Raw genomic sequence first — 24,121 nt, forward strand, 5'->3', positions numbered from 1 at the left:
GATGACAAGGGTCAGAGTGTCCCCAGCTTGGTCTGACTTACTGTTGTCACCCTGCTCTCCCCAGTTCCCAACCACCCCTGCAAGACCAACAACGGCGGCTGCAGCAACCTCTGCCTGCTGTCCCCAGGTGGGGGGCACAAGTGTGCCTGTCCCACCAACTTCTACCTGGGCAGTGATGGCAAAACCTGCGTGTCCAACTGCACTGCCAGCCAGGTAAGGTCCTGCCTGCCTGGCCCTGCCTGTCCCTGCCTGTCCCTGTCCCTTCCTGTCCTTTCCTGTCCCTTCCTGTCCCTGCCTGTCCTTTCCTGTCCCTGTCTGTCCCTGCCTGTCCCTGCCTGCCTGGGTATTCCCCGTGCCCGTGTCCCTCCTGCCATGATCTCCCTGGTGGTAATGGGGTGTTGTTTGGGTGCAGGCAGCACCTCCCTCCTGTGGCACTTCATGTTTGAAGTGGAGCCAGAGAACCTCCAGCTCTGGAATGTTCTTTTACCCCTCTCCTCAAATCCCAAGGGCCTGGGTGGGGTTAAGGCTTTGCTCTGGGTCAGGATTTGGGAATACCTGGAGGGGACAGCACAGGATCAGTGCCCTTGGCTCAGCTCACAGGGGATGAAATTGGGGGTAAATTTGGGGTCCCCCTCCCCATCCTGAACCACCCCACGAGCTGCTCTCTCCTTCAGTTTGTCTGCAAGAATGACAAGTGCATCCCTTTCTGGTGGAAATGCGACACCGAGGACGACTGCGGGGACCGGTCAGACGAGCCGGAGGATTGCCGTGAGTGCCAGGGGGTGACACAGCCCCAGCGTGTCCCAGCATCCCCCAGAGTGTGCAGGGTGGCTGTTGGGACAGCCCCAAGGAGGGCAGGGTCAGTCAGAACAGGGTTCAGGGAGCAGTGGGACACATCTGTGCCATGGAGCAGGGCCCGAGCCCAGAATTGGATGCTGAGTCCAGAGGGTGTCCAGATGACACCAGAGGGGTGGAGCGAGGGTTTGAGGTTGAGATGTGCCCTAAGAATGTTCCTCAGAGCAAACCTGTGGCCCTGTGTTACCCCACAGCTGAGTTCAAGTGCAGGCCCGGGCAGTTCCAGTGCTCCACAGGGATCTGCACCAACCCCGCCTTCATCTGCGACGGCGACAACGACTGCCAGGACAACTCAGATGAGGCCAACTGTGGTAGGTTCCCTGTGTCCCCCTGTGACCCTCCACAGCGTGGAGATGCTGCCTGTCACCCCCCTGACTGTCACCTCTTCCCCAGACATCCACGTCTGCCTGCCCAGCCAGTTCAAGTGCACCAACACCAACCGCTGCATCCCCGGCATCTTCCGCTGCAACGGGCAGGACAACTGTGGGGATGGAGAGGATGAGAAGGACTGTCGTGAGTGGGGGGCTCTGGGGGTCAGCTGGGAGCTGCTGTGGGTCAGATTGAGGGGCTCTTGGGGTGTTTGGCTCCCTGGGTTGTGCCAGGGCTTTCTCCGTACCCCTGGTCTCTGCAGACCCTTTGTTCCCGCTGCTGTTTCCCAGTGGGAATGAAATCCTTAAGTCCCTTGAGCCTGTTGTCCAGCTGAGGGATCTGCCCTGTTTCCTAGTGGGAATGAAATCCTTAAGTCCCTTGATGTGGAATTTGAGCTGAGCCTGTAGCCCAGCTGAGGGATCTGGTGGCCTCTGCCCTCTTTCTGAGTGGGAATGAAATCCTTAATTCCCTCAAAGTGGATTTGGGCTGAGCCTGTAGCCCAGCTGAGGGATCTGGTGGCCTCTGCCCTGTCCCCTCATAGCTTGGAGTCTTCTGGGGCCATTTTATGGCTCTGCTCCATCTCCATGAGCACACCAGCCCCTTGTGATCCCTGGAGCACCCACACACCTCTCGACCCCAGGGCTGATTTTTGGGGAAGGGAATGGCTGTCCCTGCCTGCCCTGCTGCCTTTCCTGACCCCCCCTTCTCCCTGCTGCAGCTGAGGTGACCTGTGCCCCCAACCAGTTCCAGTGTGCCATCACCAAGCGCTGCATCCCCCGGGTCTGGGTCTGTGACCGTGACAACGACTGCGTGGACGGCTCTGATGAACCTGCTAACTGCAGTAAGGCACCTGTGTGGGGAGGGGGCTCTGCCCACTGTAAAATGCCCACACTGTGCACCTCTGCGTGCTGGAGGGGTGGCAGGTCCCTGCTCAGTCCCTTCTTGGTCCCTGCTCTGTTTCTGCTCAGTTCCTGCCCAGTTCGACCTCGGTCCCTCCTCAGTCGCTGCTCAGTCCCTCCTTGGTTCCTCCTTGGTCTTTGCTCAGTCCCTGCTCAGTCCCTGCTCAGTTCTACCCCAGTCCCTGCTCAGTTCTAACTCAGTTCATGCTCAGTTCCAGCCCAGTCCCTGCTCAGTCCCTGCTCAATTCCTGCTAAGTTCCACCCCAGTCCCTGCTCAGTCCCTGCTCAGTTCTACCCCAGTCCTTCCTCAGTTCTACCTCAATCCCTGCTCAGTTCCTGCTCAGTTCCACCCCAGTCCCTGCTCATTCCCTGCTCATTCCCTGCTCATTCCCTGCTCAGTACTATCCCAGTCCCTGCTCAATTCTTACTCAGTCCCTCCTCAGTCCTTGCTCAGTTCCTGCTCAGTTCTAACTCATTCCCTGCTCATTCCCTGCTCAGTCCCTGCTCAGTTCTATCCCAGTCCCTCCTCAGTTCTACCCCAATCCCTGCTCATTCCCTGCTCAGTTCCACCCCAGTCCCTGCTCATTCCCTGCTCAGTCCCTGCTCAGTACTATCCCAGTCCCTGCTCAATTCTTACTCAGTCCTTGCTCAGTTCCTGCTCAGTTCTAACTCAATCCCTGCTCATTCCCTGCTCAGTCCCTCTCAGTCCCTGTGGGCAGTGGCTGATGCTGTTGCTGGCTCTGTCCTGCTGGGATCCTCCTCCCCTGACTTCTCCCTGGAGAACTGCATGAAAGGGAGGAGTACCCCAGGCTCCCACCCATCTCCAGGCTGTCCATCAGCCCTGCAGAGAGCAGCACAGGCCTGAGCAGTGTCCTGTGTCCCTTTTGTCCCCTGCAGCCCAGATGACCTGTGGTGTGGACGAGTTCCGCTGCAAGGACTCGGGCAGGTGCATCCCAGCACGCTGGAAATGTGACGGGGAGGACGACTGCGGGGATGGATCTGATGAGCCCAAGGAGGAATGCGGTGAGCAGGGGCCCTGGGGACAAGCCAGTGGCATTTGTGTCCCTGTTCTCTGAGGGACAGGCTGGCCTGGAGCTGGCTGGCTCCTCTGGGGTGTCCCAGGAGCTCCAGCTGCTCCTCTCTGGGTGGCGTGGGCAGGGCTGGGTGAGAGGGAGGTACAAGGGCAGTGCCGACCCCTGTCCTGGTCCCTGTCCCTGTCCTGTCCCTCCCCATGCTCAGGGCAGTGCTGACCCTGTCCCTATCCCTGTCCCATCCATCCCCTCCTTTGGGGCAGTGCTGACCCCTGTCCCTGTCCCATCCTCCTGTCATACAAGGCAGTGCTGACCCCTGTCCCTGTCCCATCCCTTCCATCGTGTGGAGCAGTGCTGACCCCTGGCCTGTCCCAGCCCTGTTCCTGTCCCCATTGTCCACCCAGACGAGCGCACGTGTGAGCCGTACCAGTTCCCTGCCATGTCCCTGTCCCTGTCCCTGACCCGTCCCTGTCCCTGTCCCCCCAGACGAGCACACTTGTGAGCCGTACCAGTTCTCTGTCCTGTCCCTGTCCCTGAGCTGTCCCTGTCTCTGTCCCTGTCCCTGACCTGTCCCTGTCCCCTCAGACGAGCGCACGTGTGAGCCGTACCAGTTCTCTGTCCCTGTCCCTGTCCTGTCCCTGCCCTGTCCCTGTCCCTGACCTGTCCCCATTGTCCCCTCAGACGAGCGCACGTGTGAGCCGTACCAGTTCCCTGTCCCTGTCCTGTCCCTGTCCCTGTCCTGTCCCTGTCCCTGCCCTGTCCCTGTCCCTGACCTGTCCCCATTGTCCCCTCAGACGAGCGCACGTGCGAGCCGTACCAGTTCCGCTGCAAGAACAACCGCTGCGTGCCGGGCCGCTGGCAGTGCGACTACGACAACGACTGCGGGGACAACTCTGACGAGGAGAGCTGCAGTACGTGCCACCTCCAGCCCCTGCTGTGCCCAGGGGGGAGCTCTGCACAGGGGACAGCTTTGGGGCCCCCAGCCCCTCCTGTGCTGTTAGGTTGGTGGTTGGGAGAGACAAGGACAGCCAGGACAGCCAGGACACAGCTGTCCCTGTGCCTTCCATGGGGGCAGCACCGTCCTTGACCCTGTGCCATCCATGGGGGCAGCACTGTCCCTGTCCCTGTGCCTTCCATGGGGGCAGCACCGTCCTTGACCCTGTGCCATCCATGGGGGCAGCACTGTCCCTGTCCCTGTGCCTTCCATGGGGGCAGCACCGTCCTTGACCCTGTGCCATCCATGCCCTCCTTTGGGGCAGCACTGACCCCTGTCCATGCCCTCCTTTGGGGACAGTGGTGACCCTGTCCCTGTCCCTGTGCCATCCATGCCCTCCTTTGGGGCAGCACTGACCCCTGTCCATGCCCTCCTTTGGGGACAGTGGTGACCTTGTCCCTGTCCCTGTGCCATCCATGCCCTCCTTTGGGGCAGTGCTGACCCTGTCCCTGTCCCTGTGCCATCCATGCCCTCCTTTGGGGCAGTGCTGACCCTGTCCCTGTCCCTGTGCCATCCATGCCCTCCTTTGGGGCAGTGCTGACCCTGTCCCTGTGCCAAGGAGACACCCCAAAGGTGACAAGTGACACTGAAGGGGTGACCCCAACACACTCCCTGCAGGAGCATGGGGGGCCCAGCAGAGTCACCTGAGGGCACCTTGTCCTGCTTTGCCACCAAGCATCGCCCCCTGTGTCACCCCCTGCCTGGCAGTGCCACCTGGGATGGCGGTGGGGACACACAGAGGGTTCCAAGCTGCCCATGGGATGGCACCAGGGTCTGCTGCCAGATCCTGTCCCACCCCACAGCACACAGAGGGGTTCAGGGTACCTGTGGGATGGCACCAGGGTCTGCTGCCAGACCAACACCACAGCACCCAGAGGGTTCCAAGCTGCCCATGGGGTGGTACCAGGGTCTGCTGCCAGATCCTGTCCCACCCCACAGCACCCAAAGGGATCCAAGCTGCCCATGGGATGGCACCAGGGTCTGCTGCCAGACCCACCCCACAGCACCCAGAGGGTTCCAAGCTGCCCATGGGGTGGCACCAGGGTCTGCTGCCCGTCCCTCTCCCACCCCACAGCACCCAGAGGGTTCCAGACTCCCTGTGAGATGGCACCAGGGTCTGCTGCCAGACCCTCTCCCACCCCTCAGTGCCCACTGGGTCCCTCTGTCATCTTGCAGCTCTTCAGGGTGCAGCTTTTGTTTTTCTTTTTTGTTGACTTCCCGTCGTGTTTTTGAGTTTGTGCCATTTCACTTCATCTTATGTTTTTCTCCATTTTCACACTGTCGTTATGGGGCGCTCAGAGGTAGGTTCCTGCCAAAATCTTTTAATTCCATGTTACAGTCTCTCTAAACCCAATGAAGACAATAATTTCTAGGTGAGGGCAGAGGGGCTGGGACTGGACGATCCAGGTGGATTTTCTGAGCATCAGCACCAGCATCTCCCTCCGTGGAAGCACAGCTGGGGAGGGTCTGACCCTGCTGCTCTGCAGGGCTCTGCATGGCTTGGATTTGGCTCCAAAACCCATCCCCACCTGCCTCTCCCTGTTCCCCTCTTCCCCACAGTCCTGTGCCGTGAATGGGAGGTCCCTGTGCCCCAATACCCCTATGGGGGCTATAGGGAGGGGAAGGGTCCCAAAAGCCATCCCAGGTGGGCGGCTGTGCCAGGTGCCATCCTCCTGGATGTGGCACTGGCTGTGCCAGTGAGCTGTGAGCTGTCCCCATGCCCTGTGAGGGGGCACAGGGATGGGCACTGCTGCAGTTCCTCCTGCCTGGGGGGCAGCTGGGGTGGGCAGCAGTGGGGCTGGTGCTGCCCTGTGGAGAGTGAGTGGCCTCAGTGGCCACAGTGTCCCCCCAAACCCCCACAGGGAGTGGTGTGGGAGTTGGTACCAGCTGTGCCCCTCTGCCAGCTCCCACAGCTCTGCCTGTACCCCTGTCCCCAGTGCCACCAGCCGTGTGTCCCTGTCACCCTGTGCCCCTCCAGCTGCTGGCCAGGGAGGGAAGAGGGAAGAGACGAGGATCTGACTCTATGTTTCAGAAGGCTGGATTTATTATTTTTAATATTATTATTAATAATAATTTTAATAATATTATCATTATTTATAATATTATTTATCATATATAATATATTCATAATTCACACCCCCTGCCCTCACAGGCTGTCCCCACACTCAGGGCACTCTCTGTGCTCTGTCCCCAGCACCCAGGCCCTGACAGCCAGGCTGTGTGGCCACAGTGTCGCCCAAAACCCCAACGGGGAGTGGTGTGGGAGTTGGTACCAGCTGTGCCCCTCTGCCAGCTCCCACTGTACCCTCTGTCCCCAGTGCCACCAGCCGTCTGTCCCTGTCACCCTGTGCCCCTCAACTGCTGGCCAAGGACACCCCCTGCCCTCAGGCTGTCCCCACGCTCAGGGCACTCTCTGTGCTCTGTCCCCAGCACCCAGGCCCTGACAGCCAGGCTGTGTGGCCACAGTGTCCCCCAAAACCCCCACAGGGAGTGGGCTGGGAAGGGGCTGGGAGTTGGTACCAGCTGTGCCCCTCTGCCAGCTCCCACAGCTCTGCCTGTACCCCCTGTCCCCAGTGCCACCAGCCGTGTGTCCCTGTCACCCTGTGCCCCCCCAGCTGCTGGCCAGGGACACCCCCTGCCCTCACAGGCTGTCCCCACGCTCAGGGCACTCTCTGTGCTCTGTCCCCAGCACCCAGGCCCTGCTCTGAGAGCGAGTTCTCCTGCGCCAACGGCCGCTGCATCGCGGGCAGGTGGAAATGCGACGGCGACCACGACTGCGCCGACGGCTCCGACGAGGTACGAGCAGGACGGGGACACTTCCCCCCCTGCGCCCCTGCCCTGGGGCTGTGGCAGCAGGACAGGGGCCTGCCATGGCCACCGTGTCCCTTGCTTGTCCCCTGCAGAAAGACTGCACCCCTCGCTGCGAGTTTGACCAGTTCAAGTGCAAGAACGGGCACTGCATCCCCATGCGCTGGCGCTGCGACGCCGACGCCGACTGCATGGATGGCAGCGATGAGGAGAACTGTGGCACAGGGGGTAATGGCACTGCTGGATGTCCCCTGGGGCTGCTGGTGTCCCCCACTCCCTGTCCTGGTGTCGTTGTGTCCCTGCTGTGGGTGGGAGCGCTCACCTCTGTGTGTGTGTGTCCCACTCTGGAGCACGCACGGACGTGGAAACCCCCCAGGCCTGGAGACCCCCTGTGCATGCTGGAAATTGGAATTGCAGCCCCAGGGTGGGGTTTTGGCAGGAGGGCAGCACGAGCTGGCACGTCCCCTCTTGCAGTGACACGTCCCATCTTACACTGACACATCCCCTGTTGCACTGACACGTCCCCCCTTGCACTGACACGTCCCCTGTTGCACTGATGTGTCCCCTACTGCATTGCCATGTCCCCCCTTACACTGACGTGTCCCCCCTTGCACTGACACATCCCCTCTTGCACTGCCATGTCCCCCTTGCACTGACATGTCTCCCCTTGCACTGACACATCCCCTGTTCCTCTGCCATGTCCCCCTTGCACTGCCATGTCCCCCTTGCACTGACATGTCCCCCCTTGCACTGACACATCCCCTGTTCCTCTGCCATGTCCCCCCTTGCACTGACACATCCCCCCTTGCACTGACATGTCCCCTGTTGCTCTGCCATGTCCCCCTTGCACTGCCATGTCCCCCTTGCACTGACACGTCCCCCTTGCACTGCCATCTCCCCCCTTGCACTGCCATGTCCCCCTTGCACTGACATGTCCCCCATTGCACTGCCATGTCCCCTGTTGCTCTGCCATGTCCCTCCTTGCACTGACATGTCCCCCATTGCACTGCCATGTCCCCTGTTGCTCTGCCATCTCCCCCCTTGCACTGCCATGTCCCCCATTGCACTGCCATGTCCCCCATTACACTGCCATGTCCCCTGTTGCTCTGCCATGTCCCCTCTTGCTCTGCCATGTCCCCCTTGCTCTGCCATGTCCCCCATTGCACTGCCATGTCCCCTGTTGCTCTGCCATCTCCCCCCTTGCACTGCCATGTCCCCCATTGCACTGCCATGTCCCCTGTTGCTCTGCCATCTCCCCCCTTGCACTGACATGTCCCCCTTGCACTGTCACAGTCCGCACGTGTCCCCTGGACGAGTTCCAGTGCAACAACACCCTGTGCAAGCCCCTGGCCTGGAAATGTGACGGGGAGGACGATTGTGGGGACAACTCGGACGAGAATCCCGAGGAGTGCTGTGAGTGACACTGCCCCCAAGCCCTCGCACAGCCCAGGATAGGGGGACACTCCTGGAGCCTGAGCACCAGAGGGGGACCAGAGAGTCTGGGGGGGACCTCTGGGGGGTCAGGGGTTGGAGGTTGTGACAGTGTTCACAGGGGCCCAAGGATGAGGGAAGAGATGAGGATCTGACTCTGTGTTTCAGAAGGCTTGATTTATTATTTTTAATATTATTATTAATAACTTTAATAATATTATTATTTATAATATTATCTAGAACCTATAATATATAATATAATATAATGTATAATATACTTATAATATATTTAATATATTATTTTAATTTTATAATTATAATGAATATATTTATAATTGAATTTAGAAATAATTTTATTTTAATTTAATTTTAATTTAATTTATCATTATTTTTAATATTATATTTAATAATTATTATATATTATATTATATTATATTATATTATATTATATTATATTATATTATATTATATTATATTATATATACTATATTATATATACTCTATTATATTAAAACTTTATATTAAAACTATACTAAAAGAATAGAAGAAAGGATTTCATCAGAAGGCTAGCTAAGGAGAGAAGAAGAATGATAACAAAAGCTTCTGTTTCAGACAGAGAGTCTGAACCAGCTGACTGTGATTAGGCATTAATTAAAAACAACTCTATGAGACCAATCACAGATGCACCTGTTGCATTTCACAGCAGCAGATAATCATTGTTTACACTTTGTTCCTGAGGCCTCTCGGCTTCTCAGGAGAAAAAATCCTAAGGAAAGGATTTTTCATAAAACGTGTGTGTGACAGGAGGTGACTCTGATTGAGGGGCTGCTGGTGGGGAGGGGGCTGAGGATTTTTCATAAAAGATGTCTGTGACAGGAAGTGACTCTGATTGAGGGGCTGGGTGAGGAGAGGGCTCACAGCAGCCAGATTGTCTTTGCTTCAGTCTCTTTGCTTCAGCCTCCGGAGCCCGCTCGGCCGCGTGGGACAGCCCTGAGCGGAGAGCTGAGAGGGGGCAGAGGCCGAGCAGCAGCTCGTGTGACATGTGTGACAGCCTGGCTCCGGCGTCTCCTTTCACCGTCACCGTTTGTTTCTGTTTGCTGGTGCAGTGAAATTCCAGTGTCCCCCCAACAGACCGTTCCGCTGCAAGAACGACCGGGTGTGTCTGTGGATCGGTCGGCAGTGCGACGGGATCGACAACTGTGGCGACAACACCGATGAGAAGGACTGCGGTGAGTGGGGCTGATTCTTCTCCCTCAGCTCTGCCATTGCAGCTCTGAAATGCTGCTCAGTGTCCAAAAGGTGCTGCTTGAGCACTGGGGGCAGGACACCAGTGACATCTGCTGCCGTTTGTGCTGCCCGACTCCTTGGTGTGCTCTTGTTCCGATCCGTCCTTACGAACGGGGTTCGTGGATTTGATCTCAGGGTGCAAAAAGAACCCACGCGGCACAGGGGGTTTGCAGTGATAATCAAAACAAATGCACCTTTATTGAATGACCACAGCAAAATGTGATAGAGGGATTAAGGGAGAGAAAAAAAAAGAGAAAGAGAGAAAAAGGGGGTATAGATATAGCTACCAAACGTAGAGACAAAGTCTTTTGGTCCAGTCCAGCTGAGGATCCCCTGTTATGTTGGGGAGATCTCAAAATCTCTGGCTGACTCAGAGCTTTTTATTATTATAATTCTATTGAAAATTGTGAGTTGGGGGGAAACAGATACAATAAGGAATAGATGTAACAGGTAATCCATGCTCTCAGCAGTAAACGAGAGCCATTGTCTTCTTGGTCCAGTGGTCACAATCTGCAGGCAAACATCTCGCTTTGGTCAGCTTGCCTCCCCCACACACCTCCCCCGGGCTGGGGGTTTCAGTCCCAGTCCTTGGGAGGAGCAGAGGGGCCTTTTCACATGGGGGTTTCATGTCTCAGTCCTTGGGAGGAGCAGAGGGGCCTTTTCACATGGGGGTTCCATGTCTCAGTCCTTGGGAGGAGCAGAGGGGCCTTTTCACATGGGGGTTTCATGTCTCAGTCCTTGGGAGGAGCAGAGGAACCTTTTCACATGGGGGTTTCATGTCTCAGTCCTTGGAAGGAGCAGAGGGGCCTTTTCACATGGGGGTTTCATGTCTCAGTCCTTGGAAGGAGCAGAGGGGCCTTTTCACATGGGGGTTTCGTGTCTCAGTCCTTGATGGAGAGGCTCCTCATATCTCAGTGTGTCTGTCATGGTGGTTGTAAAACAGGTGAGGGTCTGCTGTGGGGGACCACCCGAAACTCAGGAGAAGTCCAGCCAGGCCAAGAGGTGGGACAGCTTCCAAGGCTGTTGTTGCAAACAGGGCACGGTGCCCCTTCTTCTTCTCATTGGGCTCAGTGTGGCATACAGCAAACAACACCTGTGAAAACAATAACTCAGCACTGTGCTCTCAGGTCTCGGGGCCTTTGGCGTGTGTAACTTTCTCCTACAGGGCTAGACAGGGAGGGTCTTCTCTTCAGTGGTCCCCAAATGACGATCGTGAGGCAGATGAGGGAAAATTCGGACAGATTCTCACAGCTCTCCTGGCCACAGGAGGTGTCATGGCTTTCACAGCACATCAGGACATGGAAACTGTGATGCATATTCAGACAGAAGGCATGGAACTGGCAGCCTGGGAGAGAAGCAGTAGTATGGCAGGCATTGTGGTTTTCTGAGCCTCACAGCCCTGAGCCTGCCTGGCCAAGGTGCCTGGAGGTCACTGTGGCCCTTGGGATGGTCCTCCCAGAGCCCAAAGTTCAGCCCAGGTGTTGGGGTTGGCTTTTCCCAGTCTTTCCTCCCAAAATCAGGTGTTGGGGTTGGCTTTTGGTCTTTCCTCCCAAAATCAGGTGTTGGGGTTGGCTTTTCCCAGTCTTTCCTCCCAAAATCAGGTGTTGGGGTTGGCTTTTGGTCTTTCCTCCCAAAATCAGGTGTTGGGGCTGGCTTTTCCCAGTCTTTCCTCCCAAAATCAGGTGTTGGGGTTGGCTTTTGGTCTTTCCTCCCAAAATCAGGGTGTGGATGCAGGGTCCCAAGTCCCTGCCTGCTCCCAGAGGGTCCCATGGGGATGGGGGTCACAGCTGCTGTCCCTCACCCTCAGAGTCACCCACGGCCAAGCCCAAGAACTGCAGCGAGGACAAGAATGAGTTCCAGTGTGGGAACAAGAAGTGCATCAGTGCCAACCTCCGCTGCAACTTCTTCAATGACTGTGGAGATGGTTCTGATGAGGAATCCTGCTCCCAAGGTGGGTGGGGGAGCTGGGGGCCTGGTGGGGACTGGGGGGAACTCGCTGTGACACGCATGTGACACACGTGTCCCACCACAGAGCACAAGTCATACGACTGCAAGACCAACACCACCATGTGTGGGGATGAGGCCCACTGCGTCCAGTCCAACTCCACCTCCTACTGCACCTGCCGTAGAGGATTCCAGAAGGTTCCAGACAAGAATTTTTGCCAAGGTACGCTGCTGGAGAGGGCTCAGGATCGGGCTGTGGGGCTTGGTTTTTACCAGTGAGATGTGATTTCACAGCTGGGATGGGGCTGGGATGGCCAACACCACCATGTGTGGGGATGAGGCCCACTGTGTCCAACACCGCCATGTTGGGGATGAGGCCCACTGTGTCCAACACCACCATGTGTGGGGACAAGGCCCACTGTGTCCAACACCACCATGTGTGGGTATGAGGCCCACTGTGTCCAACACCACCATGTGTGGGTATGAGGCCCACTGTGTCCAACACCACCATGTGTGGGGACGAGGCCCACTGTGTCCAACACCACCATGTGTGGGGATGAGGCCCACTGTGTCCAACACCGCCATGTTGGGGATGAGGCCCACTGTGTCCAACACCACCATGTGTGGGGACAAGGCCCACTGTGTCCAACACCACCATGTGTGGGTATGAGGCCCACTGTGTCCAACACCACCATGTGTGGGTATGAGGCCCACTGTGTCCAACACCACCATGTGTGGGGACGAGGCCCACTGTGTCCAACACCACCATGTTGGGGATGAGGCCCACTGTGTCCAACACCACCATGTTGGGGATGAGGCCCACTGTGTCCAACACCACCATGTGTGGGGACAAGGCCCACTTTGTCCAGTCCCAGTCCACCTCCCACTGCACCTGCTGTAGAGGATTCCAGAAGGTTCCAGACAAGAATTTTTGCCAAGGTGCTTCCTGCTGCTGCTGGAGAGGCCTCAGGATCGGGCTGTAGGGTTTGGTTTTTACCAGTGAGATGCGATTTCACAGCTGGGATGGGGCTTGGGTGGCAGGGATGGTGTCCTTGGGGCAGAGTTGGGGTCTGTGGGGGCAGCCTTTGGTTCTCCCCCTGATCCCACCTCCCCCTGCCCAGACATCAATGAGTGCCTGCGCTTTGGGACCTGCTCCCAGCTCTGCAACAACACCAAGGGCTCCCACGTCTGCAGCTGCGCCAAGAACTTCATGAAGACGGACAACATGTGCAAGGCAGAAGGTCAGGAGGGAACAGGGACCCACGTGGGTTCTGTGTGTGCCCAAGGCCCCCCCAGAGCTCCTGTGGGAATCCTTTGCTTTCCCCTCACACCCATTGAGTTCTACAGATCCCAGAGAGACCCCACAGATCCCATTGAGTCCCAAAGACCCCAGAGAGACCCCACAGAGACCCCACAGAGACCCCACAGATCCCATTGAGTCCCACAGACTCCACAGAGACCGCACAGATCCCAATGAATCCCAAAGACGCCACAGAGACCTCACAGACCCCACAGAGACCCCACAGACCCAAATGGAATGCAGCTCTGCCCATCCTCCTTGTCCTCCTCATCCTCGTCTTCCTCCTTCTCTTCCTCTTCAGCCTCCGAGCACCAGATCCTCTACAAGATCAGGAGATCCCCACTCCTGGCTGATCCCCTGTTCCCAATCCAGCCCATGCCAACCTCTCCTCCTCCTCCTCCTCTTCCTCTTCAGGCTCCGAGCACCAGATCCTCTACATCGCAGATGACAACAAGATCAGGAGCATGTACCCCTTCAACCCCAACTCAGCCTACGAGCCGGCCTTCCAGGGCGACGAGAACGTGCGCATCGACGCCATGGACATCTACGTCAAGGGCAACAAGATCTACTGGACCAACTGGCACACGGGCAGGATCTCCTACCGGGAGCTGCCTGCCTCCTCCTCCGCCTCCACCGCCTCCAACCGCAACCGGCGCCAGATCGACGGCGGCGTCACCCACCTGAACGTGAGCGAGCTCTGCCAGGGCATGGAGGGATGGGTGGTGGTTTCCTCTCCTCTCACTGTCCCCACTCTGCCCTATTGGAATTAAATCCCAATATAGCTGGATGGGACGTGCCTGGACTTGCCCAGCCCTTGCTGCTTGACCAAAGGCAGCAGCTGTGGTGGTTTCACCTCAGAGGCACCTTTGGCTGGCTGGATATTGCAGCAAAAGTGAGGGTGCCACCTCAGGGGTCTCTTTCCTGACTGATCCAGCCCCAGGATGGAGCTGCCTCACATTGGGTGCCAATATATTGGAATTAAATACCAGTATTGCCAAATGGGACGTGCCTGGGCTCGTCTGGCCCTTGCTGCTTGACCAAAGGCAGCAGCTGTGGTGGTTTCACCTCAGAGACACTTTTGGCTGACTGGATATTGCAGCTGGGTGCTTGGGACAAGTCCAGGCTTGCAGGAGCTCAGGTTTACCTCTGGTGGAGAAGCTTTAATGTGATGGTGAAGGAAAGGAGTCAAGTTCTGCTGGAGGGTTTGGATCCAGAACTTTATTCCTGGCCCACAAGCCTCTGAATGCAGCACCAGCTCCAACAGAACAAAGAAACTGTGTGCTTGCTGTGTCTTTTAACCCCAGGGAGAGGGGCAGGGAAGGGGTAGGGAGCCACCAACCAGGTAAGGGGGAGAAGTCTCAGGGGACAAAGGACACCTGGATGGCCCAATGTCCCCCCAGGGCTGAGAGGCATCTTTTGAACTTCACCAATCACACGAGGCCCTTTCTGGAATGCCAAGACTGACAGACAGCACCCAGCAGGGGCAAGGGAGGGGAAGGGAGAGGTGATTGGCACACCTGGGGAAAGAACCGGGATGACTGAGACAGGCTAATGCATCACACTGCAACACTGCCCCACACAGATCTCAGGGCTGAAGATGCCGAGGGGAATCGCCATCGATTGGGTGGCCGGGAACATCTACTGGACGGACTCGGGGCGGGACGTCATCGAGGTGGCGCAGATGAAGGGCGAGAACCGCAAGACGCTGATTTCGGGGATGATCGACGAGCCCCACGCCATCGTGGTGGATCCACTAAGGGGGTGAGGGACTTCCCAGCCCTCACAGCACTCACCTCACCACCCATGTGTCCCAGGGTCACTCTCTGTGTCTTCTTGAGTTGCCTGGTGACTCCAGGATGCCATGGGGATGGTGTGGGAGGGTTTCTCCTCCCTGGTCATCGGGCTGTCCTGTTCCCCTGGGAATGACCTGCCTGTGTCCTTACAGAACGATGTACTGGTCAGACTGGGGCAATCACCCCAAGATTGAGACAGCTGCCATGGATGGGACGCTGCGGGAGACCCTGGTGCAGGACAACATCCAGTGGCCAACAGGTGAGAGAGACAGGTGACAGGAGGGGGGACAAAAGCCACGATGGGGACACGTCCAACCATTTGTGTTGGGGAGGGTTGTTCTGAGGGCTTGGAGCCCCATGGCAGAAGGGTATAGGGGTAGTGGCAGTGCTGCTCTATGGGTCAGCTGCTCAGGAGGGGCTTGGGGAGGACTGGGGGCTCACTGAGGGCTGTGTCCCCTCAGGTCTGGCTGTGGACTACCACAACGAGAGGCTGTACTGGGCCGATGCCAAGCTCTCCGTCATCGGCAGCATCCGCCTCAACGGCACCGACCCTGTGGTGGCCATCGACAACAAGAAGGGTAAGGGGTGTCCCATGGGGGTCCCTGGCCTCAGAACCCACCCCAAATCCCCAAATCCCTGCCTCCACGTGTCTTCTCCTGGCTTTCTCAGGGCTGAGCCACCCGTTCAGCATTGACATCTTTGAGGACTACATCTACGGCGTCACCTACATCAACAACCGCATCTTCAAGATCCACAAGTTCGGGCAGAAGCCTGTCACCAACCTGACATCCGGCCTCAACCACGCCACCGACGTCGTGCTCTACCACCAGTACAAGCAGCCAGAGGGTGGGTGAGGGCCTGGGACCCCCACCCTGCTCCTGGGGTGGTGGGGAGGTGCCAGGGGGTGAGGGAGGTGTTGGTAGAGCTTGGGAAGAGGGGACTCAGACCCCCAAGTTCCTGCCCAAAGTTGGGGTGTCTGGGTGGGCAGAGCAAGGGGTTGCTGAAGTGGGTTTGGGGAGTCCAACTGGCCAGGTGGTGACCTCAGGGCATGGAGAGCACAGCACAGAGCTTTGGAGGTGGTGTGGAACAAGAAGAGCTGTGGGTCACCACCTCTCTGTCCTCACCATCTGTGCCCTCTCCTCCTGCATTGAGTCTGAGGGGACTCAGACCCCCAAGTCCTTACCCAGAGTGGGGGTGTCTGGGTGGGCAGAGCAAGGGGTTGGTGAGTCCAGCTGGGCAGGTGGTGACCTCAGGGCATGGATAGCACAGCACAGAGCTGTGGAGGGGAATGTCCTAGAGGAGCAAGAAGGGCTGTGGGTCACCACACTGTCACCACCTCTCTGTCCTCACCATCTGTGCCCTCTCCTCCTGCAGTGACCAACCCTTGTGACCGTAAGAAGTGCGAGTGGCTCTGCCTGCTCAGCCCCAGTGGCCCCGTGTGCACCTGCCCCAACGGGAAACGCCTGGACAATGGCACCTGTGTGGTTGTCCCCTCGCCCACCGTGTCCCCTGTAGGTAGGTGACACCAGAGGAGCAGAGGATGAGGATGAGGATGAAGGGGGAGGTTGGGTCCTGCCAGCGCAGCCCTGCTCACTTCCATCCCCTCTGTGCCTCTGTGCCTCTGTGCCTCTGTGCCTTTGTATCTGTATCTATATCTATATCTTATTTATATTTATATTTAGGTATGTTTATATCTATATTTATACCTATATCTATATATCTATATCTTATACCTTATATCCTATATTTATATTTAGGTATGTTTATATCTATATTTATATCTATATCTATATATCTATATCTTATATCTTATATCCTATATATCTATATTGTATATCTTATATCCTATATTTATATTTAGGTATGTTTATATCTATATTTATATCTATATCTATATATCTATATCTTATATCTTATATCTTATATCCTATATTTATATTTAGGTATATTTATATCTATATTTATATCTATATATCTATCTATATATCGTATTTATATTTATATTTATATTTATATTTATATTTATATTTATATTTATATTTATATTTATATTTATATTTATATAACTCCACCACACTACTTGAGAAAATTAACACACCATCACTTTCTAACACAGCACATATAACATTCACTTGAATATTCGCCAAAAAACAAGCATAAAATACACATTTTTCATATTTCTCACATTTTTTTCACCCCTCCCTGGCAGTGCCCACCACTGACACGTGTGACCTGGAGTGCCTGAACGGTGGCAGCTGCTTCCTGAACGCCCGCAAGCAGGCAAAGTGCCGCTGCCAGCCCCACTACAGCGGGGACAGGTGCCAGATCAACCAGTGCTCAGGCTTCTGCCAGAACGGGGGCACCTGCGCTGCCTCCCCCTCAGGTGAGCCAGGGGGGTCAGGGAACCTCGCTCTCTCAACCTCTTTAGCTCTCTCCCCCTCTCTCAGTCCTGCTCCAGCTGTGGCTGGCAGCTCCAGGCAGCTCCCTGCACTTGGCCCTTTGCAATGAACCCCAAGTTCCACGACCAGAAGAAGATTTATAATGGGAACCTCACTCCCTTATCCTCTTTACCTCTCTCCCTCTCTCAGTCCTGCTCCAGCTGTGGCTGGCAGCTCCAGGCAGGTCCCTGCACTTGGCCCTTTGCAATAAACCCCAAATTCCGCGCTCTGGCTTCAGAGACCTCTCATGTCCATCTGTCCTGACCTTCCTTCAGTGGCTCTAAGGGGTTTTTTCTCCCCAGGAATGCCGACCTGCCGCTGCCCCACGGGTTTCATGGGGCCCAGGTGTAGAGATCTCTGTGTCCATCTGTCCCGACCACTCTTACAGTGGAGCTAACTCCTTGAGCCTGCTCCAGCTGTGGCTAGCAGTTCCCAGCAGCTCCCTGCACCCAGACCCTTTGCAATAAACCCCAAGTTCCATGACCAGAAGAAGATTTATAATGGGAACCTCACTCTCTCATCCTCTTTACCTCTCTCTCCCTCTTTGAGCCTGCTCTGAGCTGTGCCTGGCAGCTCCAGGCAGGTCCCTGCACTTGGCCCTTTGCAATAAACCCCAAATTCCGCACTCTGGCTTCAGAGACCTCTCGTGTCCGTCTGTCCTGACCTTCCTTCAGTGGCTCTAAGGGGTTTTTTCTCCCCAGGAATGCCGACCTGCCGCTGCCCCACGGGTTTCACGGGGCCCAGGTGTAACCAGCAGGTGTGCTCGGGTTACTGCCAGCACAACGGCAGCTGCAGCGTCAACCAGGGCAACCAGCCCAGCTGCCGCTGCCTGCCCTCCTTCATCGGGGACCGCTGCCAGTACCGTGAGTGACACTGCTGGGACACGGCTGGGGGCACTGGGAGGGTGGGTGGCACTCATTTGGGGGTGTCTGGGGACAATTTGGGCGTTAAAAGGATGGATGTTCCTCACCTGAGGACATCTGGGGACAGCAATGTTGGAAGGATGGGTGTCACTCATCTGTGGATGTCTGGGGACAGTAATGGGGGAGTCAGGAGGATGGGTGTCCCTCATTTGGGGGTGTCTGGGGACAGCAGTGGGGATATTAAAAGGATGGGTGTCCCTCATTTGTGGGTGTCTGGGGACAACAATGGGGGCGTTAAAAAGATGGGTGTCCCTCATTTGGGGGTGTCTGGGGACGACAGTGGGGACATTAAAAGCATGGGTGTCACTCATTTGGGCGTGTGTGGGGACAATTTGGGTGTTAAAAGGGTGGGTGTTCCTCACCTGAGGACATCTGGGGACAGCAATGTTGGAAGGGGTGTTGGAAGGGTGGGTGTCACTCATCTGTGGGTGTCTGGGGACAGTAATGGGGGAGTTGGGAACATGGGTGTCACTCATTTGGGGATGTCTGGGGACAACAATGGGGACATTAAAAGGATGGGTGTCACTCACCTGTGTGGGGACAGCAGTGGGGGAGTTGGGAGGATGGGTGTCCCTCATTTGGGGACATTGGGGGACAGCACAGGGGCACTGGGAGGATGGGTGTTCCTCATTTGGGGATGTCTGGGGGCAATTTGGGCGTTAAAAGGATGGGTGTCACTCACCTGAGGACATCTGGGGACAGCAATGTTGGAAGGATGGGTGTCACTCATCTATGGGTGTCTGGGGACAGTAATGGGGGAGTTGGGAACATGGGTGTCACTCATTTGGGGATGTCTGGGGACAACAATGGGGGCATTAAAAGGATGGGTGTCCCTCAGTTGGGGACACCTGGGGACAGCAGTGGAAGATGTTGGAAGGATGGGTATCCCTCACCTGGGGATGTCTGGGGACAAGAAGGGTGGGTGTCCCTCACCTGGGGATGTCTGGGGACAGAAGGGTGGGTGTCCCTCACCTGGGGATGTCTGGGGACAGAAGGGTGGGTGTCCCTCACCTGGGGATGTCTGGGGACAGACCTCTGGGGACAATGCCAGAGTGTTGGGTTCCCAACCCTCTTCTGTGTTTTTCCCACCCTCTGTGTCCCCTCTGGGGACACCATCAGGGCTTGGGCTCCCATCTCCCCCTCCATTTGGGAGCAGCACCCATGGGACTGGATTTGCACGTCCCCCTCTTTGCTGGGATGCTCTGTGGGGCTGGCTGCTCCTCCATGGAGCACTGGCACCACCAGCTGCCCACCCTGACCCCCTTGTGCCCCCTCCCCAGGGCAGTGCTTTGATTACTGTGAGAACGACGGCGTGTGCCAGATGACAGCCAGTGGTGCCAAGCAGTGCCGCTGCCCCCCTCAGTTTGAGGGTGCCCAGTGCCAGGAGAACAAGTGCTCCCGGTGCCAGGAGGGCAAGTGCAACATCAACAAGCAGAGTGGAGAGGTTTCCTGCATGTAGGTGTTGGGAATGTGCAGCTGGAGGGGGGGAAAAGGGGTGGTGGGCACAGGGAAAACCAGAAAAATCTGTTCCTCTATGGCAGGGATAGAGTCTGGGTGGGTAATACAGGGTGGGTAAATCTGGGAGGATGAGGAGGAGGTGGATGTGTCTGAGTGCATCCCCAGAGCCCATCCTGGTGTCCCAGGGGTGGGATGAGCCCAGAGCTGAGTCCTGAGGGGATGAGGGGGCACAGAACACCCAGGGAGGGCACAGAACACTCAAAGGAGGCACAGAACACCCAAAGGAGGCACAGAACACCCCAGGGATGGCACAGAACACCCCAGGAGTAGCACAGAACACCCAGGGATGGCACAGAGCACCCCAGGGAGGGCACAGAGCACCCCAGGGATGGCACAGAGCACCCCAGGGATGGCACAGAACACCCCAGGGATGGCACAGAGCACCCCAGGGATGGCACAGAGCACCCCAGGGAGGGCACAGGGCAGCCTGGTGGTACCCGTGGGGCTGATCCCCTGTGCCCCCCCAGCTGCCCCGATGGGAAGATAGCCCCGAGCTGCCTGACCTGTGACAATTTCTGCCTGCACGGTGGCACCTGCTCCATCAGCGACAAGACCCAGCTGCCAGAATGCCAGTAAGAGAGGAGGGGGGCACACGGGATGGGGGTGCTCAGAGGGGCTCGTTGTCCCTCCAAACGTCACTGACACGCCCCAAATCTGTGTCCCCGCCCCGGCCCGACCCCAGCTCCGTGTGCTGCTGTCCCTCCCTCCCTCCCTGCATGGCCCTGCCCCGCTAATCCCGGTGCTCTCCCTGCTGCTCTCCCCCAGGTGCCCCGCGGGCAGGACGGGCCCGCGCTGCGAGGAGCTGGTGGTGGGCGAGCAGCAGAGCAGCCGTGAGTGGGGGGCACTGGGTGGCACCCCCCGTTCGTGCCACACCACACCCAGGGGGGTTTTGGGGGGCAGATTAATGTGGGGGCACTGTGTGACCCCCCCTTCCATCCCACACCACACCCAGGGGGGTTTTGGGGGGCAGATTAATGTGGGGGCAGTGGGTGACCCCCCTTCCATCCCACACCACACCCAGGGGGGTTTTTGGGGGGCAGGTTAATTTGGGGGCACTGTGTGACGCCTCCTTCCATCCCACACCACACCCAGGGGGGTTTTGGGGGGCAGGTTAAGTGGGGGACAATGTGTGACCCCCCCCTTCCATGCCATACCCAGGGGGGTTTTTGGGGGGCAGGTTAAGTGGGGGACAGTGGGTGACCCCCCCCCCTTCCATGCCACACCAAACCCAGGGCATTTGTCAGGCACTTTGTTGGGGGGCACTGTGTGACCCCCTTTCCATCCCACGCCACACCCAGGGGATTTTTGGGGGGCAGATTAATTGGGGGGCAGTGTGTGACCCCCCCCTTCCATGCCATACCCAGGGCGTTTTTTGGGGGTCAGGTTAATTTGGGGTCAGTGTGTGACCCCCCTTCCACCCCACACCACACCCAGGGTTATTTTGGGGGGATATAGGTTAATCTTGGGGCAGTGTGTGACCCCATTTCCATCCCACACCTCACCCATGGGTTTTTGGGGGTCAGGTTAATTTAGGGGCACTCTGTGACCCCATTTCCATCCCACACCACTCCCAGGGTTATTTTGGGGGTCAGGTTAATTTAGGGGCACTGTGTGACCCCATTTCCACCCCACACCGCTCCCATGGGTTTATTGCCCCTGAGCACCTCCTGCCCCCCGTTCTCTGGTGAAAAGGGGGGGACAGGCCCAGCCCAGGCTGCCCCACATGTCCCCAGGGCTCTGAGTGCCTTCCTCCCTCAGGAACAGCCTCCATCGTCATCCCCATCCTGCTGCTCCTCATCCTCCTCACCGTGGTGGCTTTTGTGTGGTACAAATGGAGAATTAAAGGGTGAGTGATGCCCATGGACAGGGGGGGCTCCTCGAGGGTTTGGGGACACCCTGGGGGTGTCACTGACCCTGTGCCCCCCTCAAACCTCAGTGCCAAGGGCTTCCAGCACCAGAGGATGACCAACGGTGCCATGAACGTGGAGATTGGGAACCCCACGTACAAAATGTACGAGGGGGAGCCCGATGACGACGTGGGGGAGCTGCTGGATGCTGACTTTGCCCTGGACCCCGACAAGGTGAGAGGGGCTGGGGGCTCTGCAGGGTCCTGCCCAAAGTGGGGGACACGTGCTGGGGTGGGGGGCACGTTGCTGTGGCTCTCAAGGGGGGTTCTGAGGGGTTTTGGGGCTGATGGGTCTCTGAGGGTCTCAGTTGGGAGACAGAGGGATTCTCAATTGAGTCTGAGGGATCTCAAAGGTTTTGGATTGGGAAGCTCTGAGGGGTCACAAAGGTTTTGGAGCTGGGGGGTTCTGAGGGGTCACAAAGGCTTTGGGGTCTCTGAGGGGTCTCAGATTTTGGGGCTGATGGGTCTCTGAGGGTCTCAACTGGGAGGTCTGAGGGGTTGCAGAGGCTTTGAGGGATCTCAAAGGTTTTGGGTTGGGGGACTCTGAGGGGTCTCAAAGGTTTTGGGGTCTCTGAGGGGTCTCAGATTTTGGGGCTGGGAGGCTCTGAAGGTTCACAAAGGTTTTGGGGTTGGGGGGCTCTGAGGCCTCTCATAGGCTTTGGGTTGGGGGCTCTGAGGGCTCTCAAAGGTTTTGGGGTCTCTGAGGGCTCTCAAAGGCTTTGGGGTCTCTGAGGGGTCTCAAAGGTTTTTGGTTGGGGTCTCTGAGGGCTCTCAAAGGTTTTGGGGTCTCTGAGGGCTCTCAAAGGCTTTGGGGTCTCTGAGGGGTCTCAAAGATTTTGAAGTTGGGGGCTCTGAGGGCTCTCGAAGGCTTTGGGGTCTCTGAGGGCTCTCAAAGGCTTTGGGGTCTCTGAGGGGTCTCAAAGATTTTGAGGTTGGGGGCTCTGAGGGCTCTCAAAGGCTTTGGGGTCTCTGAGGGCTCTCAAAGGCTTTGGGGTCTCTGAGGGGTCTCGGATTTTGGGGCTGGGGGCTCTGAGGAGCCACAGAGGTTTTGGGGCTGGGGGCTGCAGGCAGAGCCAGCAGAGCTGCCCCATTTCAACACGAGGTCCCATCTATGGGGGGCTCTCCCCGAGTGACCCCAGCGTGGGGAGCACCCCCCACCCCCAGGGATGGCATTTCTGGCCAGGGGGGGTTGAGGGGGGGCTTTGGGGATGTCCTTACCCCCTCCCACCTTTTCTGCCCCCCCTTTTTTTGCAGCCCACCAACTTCACCAACCCCGTGTACGCCACGCTCTACATGGGGGCCCACAACAGCCGCAACTCCCTGGCCAGCACGGACGAGAAACGGGAGCTGCTGGCACGGGGGGGGGACGACGACCTTGCAGACCCCCTGGCATAGATAGGGGGGCACGAGGGGGCCGGGGGGGGGGGCCACGAGCCGCTGTATAAATGTACAAATGAAGGATTATTACTTTTCTATGTGAGCAGTATTATTACCTGTATATTTTTCCCCCCTCTTCTCCCCCACCCCTGGTTTCAGGCCCAGACCCGGCTTTTTTTTTTGGTTTGGTTTCTTTGAAATTTCTTTACATTTGGGCGCCCCCCCCCCCCCCTCCTTTTCTCCTCCTTGTTTTTCCCTCCTCTCACCATCAAACACATCGGGGCTGGGGTTTGGGGTGGAGGGGGGGGACACACATGGGGGTCACAGCTGGGGAAGGGGTCACAGCTTGGAGGGGAGGCACAGGAGGGTCCCACACACTCCCAAACCCCCCCTAAGGGCAGAGCTCCCCTCCCCAGGGACCCCCATTTGCTTCCCCCGCTCCAATTTGCTGCTCCTTGGCTTCCCCCTTGTCCTGCAGCTCCCCCCCAGCCCCCATTCCCCTCCCTCCCATTTTTGCCCCATTCCCCTCCCTCCCATTTTTGCCCCATTCCCCTCCCTCCCATTTTTGCCCCATTCCCCTCCCTCCCATTTTTCCCCCCATTCCCCTCCCTCCCATTTTTCCCCCCATTCCCCTCCCTCCCCTCTTTTTGCCCCATTTTCCCCCTCCACTCTTTTCCTTCGCCCTCCCCAATTTTCGAATTTTCCCCCCTCCCTCCCCAATTTTCCCCTTTTTTCCTTCCCCCCTCCCTCCGCAATTTTCCAATTTTCCTCTCCCTCCCCAATTTTCCAATTTTCCTCTCCCTCCCCTTTTTTCCTTCTCCCCTCCCTCTCCAATTTCCCAATTTTCCCCTCCCTCTCTCTGCCTCCCTTTCCCCCATTCCCTCCCCAACTGTTACAGGGGTCAGGATGAAGCCCCCAGCCCCACTGAGGTGTGGGGTGGGGGGGTCCCCAGCCCCTCAGCCCCCTCCCTCTCTCCTGCTCTCCAACATGCACATTTTTTAACAGGAAAAATAATTAAAAAAAACCTAAAAAACACAAAAAAAACCCCAAAAAACCAAAAAAAACCAAACAAACCTGGAAATGACCTAGCTTTTATAGTAGAAATAAATAAATAAACGCATGTGGGGGGGCGGGGGGGGGGGACACCCCATCCTTTTATTGGGGGGAAATGTTTTAATAATTTTTGCTGGATTACTTTACAACTAAACAAAACAGATATTGTTATAAATAAAATTTTTAAAAAGTGAA

General features: G+C 56.9%; 1 protein-coding gene across 5 annotated transcripts in view; it reads left to right on the top strand.

Moving 5' to 3' along the window:
• The window catches only part of LRP1 (LDL receptor related protein 1), a 117,511-nt gene extending 93,390 nt beyond the window's left edge, over positions 1–24,121 (top strand). For 4 of the 5 annotated variants that reach the window (XM_066567613.1, XM_066567615.1, XM_066567614.1 and 1 more), the window contains exons 62-89: positions 65–213; positions 675–768; positions 1,050–1,166; positions 1,249–1,368; positions 1,943–2,065; positions 3,021–3,146; positions 3,949–4,065; positions 6,838–6,944; positions 7,052–7,184; positions 8,250–8,369; positions 9,494–9,616; positions 11,482–11,625; positions 11,707–11,841; positions 12,740–12,859; positions 13,333–13,604; positions 14,501–14,679; positions 14,864–14,970; positions 15,173–15,289; positions 15,381–15,557; positions 16,086–16,226; positions 16,921–17,094; positions 17,851–18,012; positions 19,353–19,527; positions 20,058–20,162; positions 20,356–20,420; positions 21,349–21,436; positions 21,527–21,671; positions 22,751–24,121. In XM_066567613.1, coding sequence (XP_066423710.1) covers positions 65–213; positions 675–768; positions 1,050–1,166; positions 1,249–1,368; positions 1,943–2,065; positions 3,021–3,146; positions 3,949–4,065; positions 6,838–6,944; positions 7,052–7,184; positions 8,250–8,369; positions 9,494–9,616; positions 11,482–11,625; positions 11,707–11,841; positions 12,740–12,859; positions 13,333–13,604; positions 14,501–14,679; positions 14,864–14,970; positions 15,173–15,289; positions 15,381–15,557; positions 16,086–16,226; positions 16,921–17,094; positions 17,851–18,012; positions 19,353–19,527; positions 20,058–20,162; positions 20,356–20,420; positions 21,349–21,436; positions 21,527–21,671; positions 22,751–22,891 — 3,776 coding nt within the window. In that variant the 3' untranslated portion in view covers positions 22,892–24,121. Of the gene's footprint in view, positions 1–64; positions 214–674; positions 769–1,049; positions 1,167–1,248; positions 1,369–1,942; positions 2,066–3,020; positions 3,147–3,948; positions 4,066–6,837; positions 6,945–7,051; positions 7,185–8,249; positions 8,370–9,493; positions 9,617–11,481; positions 11,626–11,706; positions 11,842–12,739; positions 12,860–13,332; positions 13,605–14,500; positions 14,680–14,863; positions 14,971–15,172; positions 15,290–15,380; positions 15,558–16,085; positions 16,227–16,920; positions 17,095–17,451; positions 17,562–17,850; positions 18,013–19,352; positions 19,528–20,057; positions 20,163–20,355; positions 20,421–21,348; positions 21,437–21,526; positions 21,672–22,750 lie in introns of those variants that run through there. The other variant, XM_066567617.1, reaches the window with a different exon arrangement.

Source organism: Molothrus aeneus, chromosome 30 (genome assembly GCF_037042795.1).
Source record: "Molothrus aeneus isolate 106 chromosome 30, BPBGC_Maene_1.0, whole genome shotgun sequence".
Lineage (NCBI taxonomy): Eukaryota > Metazoa > Chordata > Aves > Passeriformes > Icteridae > Molothrus > Molothrus aeneus.